This window comes from Suillus discolor, assembly GCF_016758755.1.
Source record: "Suillus discolor strain FC423 chromosome Unknown F5147scaffold_145, whole genome shotgun sequence".
Classification (NCBI taxonomy): domain Eukaryota; kingdom Fungi; phylum Basidiomycota; class Agaricomycetes; order Boletales; family Suillaceae; genus Suillus; species Suillus discolor.
The window spans coordinates 31,760-37,811 of NW_024541392.1; the positions used below are offsets into that span (position 1 = coordinate 31,760).

Here is a 6,052-nt window from a genome sequence, read left to right on the forward strand (position 1 = left end):
TCTTTCGAGCAGGTAGTTTTGGGGCAGCCGTCGAATCGTATCAGTCCATGGTTGATAAGATTGATGAGGATATGGAGGCCGACTTACATGCGTGGTTCGCTGGTAAGCATTCGGTAATGTCTCCTTGTCTCTCCGTCTTTAATCATCAACTGCACTTTACTCAGCTCTCGAGTAAAATTGAAACACACTCTATTCTTCCCATGGAGATGGTGCGCCTGCAACGAACGGTTGCTCATGTAGGTTGAAACACAGAGATTCTAGAGTGGTTTTCATTTCTACCTTCATAGTCCTTGGTGTTCGTCCATGTCAGCATATACCGGCCTACTTGAACATGTTTACACTATGTTTCCGAGTATCTCTACTTTTACTTGTAACAATGCGGTTGGTGTCATACGAAATTGATGGTGCGGCAACGGCGCCTGGCGCCTATTTAAAGTTATCATGCCCTGACGCCTAATATCCACCACATTTCTTGATGGATGGTCCTGACCACATACAGTCATGACCCAGCAAGACCTAGATCTGCCTGACCTAAACTGGTCGATATTGCGGGACGCTACCACCTGTCTCACTTGTTATTTTGCGACGGCGCTCAACAATTGGTGTTAGTTTTCGCTTCTTTTTCACTGCTCATCGCTCATCGCTGAAACAAAACCTATGCACTCTTCTCTAGCAATCAGACATCCGTATATCACAGCTATAACTCTGATATACATCTCTGACAATCCTGAACTCCTCCTAACACCATTGCGGATTGCGCGTTATATGTGCTTCCTCCCATTTCGGTTAATCCTTTGGCCGTTCAAGCTCTTGACCAGATTCATCCTGTACATCGTCGGTTTTAGAAGACAGGGTGTAGCAAAAGGTACGTCTGCAATCACAGCTGTAGTAGCCACAGGACTTGTCTCATTGCGGCATCAAAGGTTCATACGCATCCCGAATCCAATCCCGTCGTTATGGTGGCTATGTACCACCGCAATCTACCTTTTCAAAATTCCAGGCGCATGGGGCTACTGATGATTACGAGGACGAAGATGAACCGGAATCAACGTTTGCGACTCCCGTGTCTTTCATGGCGGGTATTGGAGTCTGGTTTGTCTTGGGTAGGGCATGGGGATGGTGGTATTGATGCGACGAGCAGTAGTGTGGATGTTATATGGTGCGAGTTGAGTCAGTACCAGCGCTCCAACATGGAATATACTCGTGATGTATTCATTAATACAACTTACAAGCATGAGGCATGTTCGTCTACTCAGCAGAACGACGTGTGTTCTGTCAAGAGCAGTTGATAGCGTCCGTCGGACCACCCGGACATGACGACAAGTAGTGCTGCCGCGGTCCGGTCCAGAACCACGGTTCGAACCGGACTTTTGGTCCGGTTCTCTGTGGTTCGGTCCATGGTTCCCTCACCAGCCAGAACCGGACCGGAAAACGGTTCTGGGTTCTGGACCTTCACTAATGGTCCGGTTCTGGTTCGACTTTCCCGAACCTTCCTGAACCGTTCCTTGACTTCGAATTCCCTCAACTTCGACTTCAATAACGACGACGTCGGTGTCCATGTCGACATCAAAGCATCGTCTTCGAGATTTGCATTATTTGTTAATCGGGCTACTGTTAGCCTTTTTGAAGGTAAGTACTAATCAATCTACTCTCAAGAACTCTTACTGACTGACATATGTTCACCTATATCACAGATATCTACATGTTCTAGTCTATATGCTTCCTGGATAAGCATGATCCTCCACCGGTTGTCATCTCTAACAGATCTCCTTGGATATTGTTGCTCTGTGGTGTTAGGGTCTCCTCCACACATAAAACGAGGTGCTAACAAAAAACTTGTGAGTTATTTGCCTCATGATGTCTGAAGACTGCTGCGCTCTGAACGCTGACGGCACCCTTAAGGATGCTTCTGAAATTACCTTCTTTAACGATCCTGACGATGAAGTACCATTGCCCCAACCATCCTCTTCCACTACATCCGCAAAGGACGCCTTCTCCATTCTGCTCAAGGCTGGACGCACCCCAGCAACAGTTGCAGCTGGATCTAGGCGCTCTGGCCGGCCCTCAAAACCGTCAGCTCGTATTCGCGATGTGGACAATGCCTGCGGTCTGTCTTCGTCAACTAACCCAAGGAAACGTGCTTTATCCAGCGCTACGGATCATCCACCACGCAAGAAAACTGCCATGCGAATCTTATCTCCTCTTGACTCCGAAGATGAAGAAATACCCTCTACACCTGATCTGGGAGAGTCGTCTGCTGACGAGCTGATCCCCCAACCAGAGGTCGACGATGAAGTTGATGAATCTAAATCCGAGAACGGGTGCACCACTACTGTATGTACTCGTTTATTGTTTTCCTTGAGTCTCAACTAAGACCTGTATTTAGCTTGCGACGCTATCATGGAACGTCAAGCTACAGACCATCGCACGCGCGATCCTCATCAAGAGCTCTCCGCATACCTTACTTCACCATTGGAGGAGACGGATGACGTTGTCGCGTGGTGGGGTGTAAGTCAGCCCTCAAATTCATTGTTCCCCGCTTACATCCTTGATCAGTTACATTCAATGCAATATCCAACGCTAGCTTGTGTTGCGCGTGATTACCTGCCCATTCAAGGCAGTGCAGTCCCATCGGAACGCGCTTTCTCCAGTGCGGGGATCACATCGACTCTGCGCCGCAACGCCCTCGCGCCATCCACATTCTCCGCGCTACAATTAATGAAGGCAGCCTATAAGAATGGTCATGTGTCAGCGGCAGTAGAGGCAGAAGAGTACGCAGCTGGTGTGTCATTAGCCTAGCTACCCAATGTCATGTAGATGTATTGTGAATGTTTTTCCTTGCTGCTTGAAAATTTGCGGTTCGGTTCACGTTCGGACCGCAAAAAAACCGAACCGGACTGTTAAGAACCGTTCTTGATGGTCCGGTTCTGGGTTCGACAATTTTGTAGAACCGGACCATGGTCCAGTTCTCGGTTCTCGTCCAGGGCCCTCTGAACCGGACCGAACCGGACCACGGCAGCACTAACGACAAGTGGCATATATATATCAGAGACATTTTGCAGTACCTGACTCCTTTTCCCCTTTTCTCAACCTTACTTAAGACGTTGAATATCCGTCAACGCACCTCAGTCCGTTTCCCCGTGACTGAGGTGCGTATCGTTAGTTTCCTCTTTGTTATATCATTGTACTCACTACATGTACACATAGGCTCGTGTCTAGGTTCGTAGCGATACATTAATATAGTCCGTTTCCCCGTGACTGAGGCTCGTGTCTAGCTCTCACCTCTTACAGGTTATGAGCCCTGCATAAAGGATAGCGGCACTATCTTACATCTCTCTTGCTCAAACTGGCATTTCTTGAAACGCCCGTTTCTCCATCGCAGTTCCTGACCGGTTCAGACCAATATCAAAGCTGTCACCCCTCATTGACTATATATCACCTCTAATATTACCATGACGACATCTTCGGACACTCTCCCGAAAACTGAAAAGTACCCGCACGAGAAGCTTACCCTCGATGGCTCTAACTATTCTCAATGGGCTACTGGATTCAAAATGTGGGCCGGTGGGCTCGGACTATGGCCCTACATCAGCGGAGATGAGAAGGAGCCCTCACCCCCTGCACAACTCACTGACCCAGACCAGAACATCCTTCGGAAGGAGAAGCACGATGAATGTGTGAGGTTGTACAAGCAGCGCCGGCTACTTGCCCTCAGTGCGTTGTCCACTGCCATAGACGCCCAGGACTTCGTGTACCTTTGTGACACAGAGGACCCGAACATAGGCTGGGAGGCTCTGGCCGGAAAGTACTTACCCCAGAAGGCTATCCATTTCAACCAGTACCTTGATCGGCTATCCACCATCCCGAAGGCACACGACAGCACCTCCATTGCTGAGGTGCTCCAGAGCCTCGTTGTGCTAAAATCTGACCTCACGGCCCTCTCTATTAGCCCTCCAGCGGCTGCAGCAGCAGCCACAGCCATCAGTAAATTCACACATTGCTTGAACTTCCTTTTTTGCAACTTGCTGCCGGGTAATTCCAAAAAAGGAGCGGAAAAGTCATTCATAAGAACGGTGACACCAACTTGCCATCAACTTGCCACAAGGCAATTTAAGTCGAAAAAGTAGATGCCTCCTCTTGACTTCGACTTTTTTCAAACTTTTTGTTGGCTTTTTTGGCACTTATTTGTAAAATAGCCCACATTGCAAGTAGTGCAAGTTGGGGCTACTTATTTCACACTTGTTTCGACAAAAATGACAAAATATTGCATTCAAGGATAATTACATGATAGGACTACTAAGTACTAGTGGGGAAACAATACAACTACTTGTGGCAGTGGCGACTAGATGCAGAAACGAACTCAAAGAATGGGGAGCCAGCAGCAGCAAATTTTGAAGAGGGTGAAAGGTGGGATGCGAGGAATGAAAGGCGGCATACAAGGCAGACGGCACATGAGGCAAGCGGCAGACTGCAATGAAGCAGACACTATTAATAAAAGGAAGTAAAACAAATGAAAAAAACTTACTTGGAGGTATGCGAAAGGACAGGCGAAGTTTGGACACTGAGGCAAGCGAACATTATTAGTCAAGGGAAATTTAAAAAAAATGAAAAAAAACTTACTTGGAGGTACATGAAAGGACGGGCGAAGTTTCAGATGCTGAGGCAAGCAGACATTATTAGTAAAAGAAAATACAACAAATAAATAAAAACTTACTTGGAGGCCATGCGAAAGGATGGGCGAAGTTTCAGACACAGACATTTTTAGTAAAATGGAAAAAAAAACAAATAAAAAAACTTACTGGGAGGTGTGCGAAAGGGTGCGAGACCATGAGAGTGAAGTTTCAGACACTGAGGTATGGAGGTATGTGAGATGATGCATGGAAGTTAGATTGAGAGTCAGACAAGGTTGAACGTTAACGTTGAGAGTGAACTTCGTGTGAAAAACTGACGTGGTTCAAATATGACACGTGACGCGTGATGGTTCACAGCGCTCATTTTTGACAAATCCTGAAACTGCATGCGCCCATCTTTGTCATACTGACTTTAGCTTCATGCAGATTGAAGGAATCGGTTTGTATAGTTTGGGTTTGGGTACTGTACGTGCATCTATCAATTGTTCTTTCAATTTTTGCTAACTGCAGCCCTCCACACACCCCCCGGCACATCTCTCGCATCCTCCCAATCCAACCATGCCCAACTGCACCCTCCAGCACCCATACCTGGCGCCCTCCAGCACCCTCCTTGTTCGAGTTCGAGCCACGCTGATCCAAGTCATTGCCACCGCTCACAGGAAGTGAGTGTGTCGATCCTCGTTTGAGCAAGACCCATGCTGATCTAAGTCGTTTCCTGCTGTTCACAGTTCATGAGTCTGTCGATCCCCCTTCGAGCAAGACCCATGCTGATCCAAGTCGTTTCCTGCCATTCGCAGTTCATGAGTCTGTCGATCCCCCTTTGAGCTCAAGCCACGCTGATCCAAGTCATTTCCCGCTGTTCACAGTTCGTGAGTCTGTCGATCTCGTTATTGTGTTGCTACTACTGATATACATTGTACCTACACCCATATGTCTAGTACATGAATACATGGGTCACGAGTTACTACCTGCCGCGGGTTACATACCAAGTTGAACTACTTATTTACTTGCTGTACTTATTTCTGTTTCGAATACTTGAACTGACTTTTTTGATCTTATGCTACTTTTCGGCACTTGTGTGTCATACACTTCCTTTTTTGACTTGTGAAAACAAACAGCCAAGTGAATAAAGGTGAATAAGTGTCAATAAGTTAAAAATAAGTTTTAATTTTCGAAAAAAGGTCTGCCAAGAAATGTGTGAATTTACTGATGGCTGTCCCAGCTCTGAACGAATACAAAGTTCCGGATGCCATATTTGTCCACATCCTGCTACGTAGTGCTGCCGTGGTCTGGTTCGGTCCGGTTCCGAGGGTCCTGGACGAGAACTGAGAACCGGACCGTGGTCCGGTTCTGCAAAATCTTCGAACCCCGAACTGGACCACAGAGAACTGTTCTCTGTGGTCCGGTTCGGTTTTTTTCTG

At 47.2% G+C, this 6,052-nt stretch overlaps 2 protein-coding genes across 2 annotated transcripts; both read left to right on the top strand.

The window, feature by feature from the left end:
- Positions 1 to 458: 458 nt before the first annotated feature.
- F5147DRAFT_764940 (uncharacterized protein) lies at positions 459 to 1,129 on the top strand (the record flags this gene model as incomplete). The annotated part of the gene is made up of 3 exons (XM_041440735.1): positions 459 to 604; positions 698 to 865; positions 924 to 1,129. The coding sequence occupies exons 1-3, from the start codon at positions 502 to 504 to the stop codon at positions 1,127 to 1,129; spliced, it is 477 nt and encodes a 158-aa protein (XP_041284916.1). The 5' UTR covers positions 459 to 501.
- Positions 1,130 to 3,452: 2,323 nt separating this feature from the next.
- On the top strand, positions 3,453 to 5,625 carry F5147DRAFT_781626 (uncharacterized protein; the record flags this gene model as incomplete). Its single annotated transcript, XM_041442679.1, has 4 exons — positions 3,453 to 3,984; positions 5,142 to 5,297; positions 5,360 to 5,500; positions 5,570 to 5,625. The coding sequence occupies 4 exons, from the start codon at positions 3,453 to 3,455 to the stop codon at positions 5,623 to 5,625; spliced, it is 885 nt and encodes a 294-aa protein (XP_041284917.1).
- Positions 5,626 to 6,052: the final 427 nt, after the last annotated feature.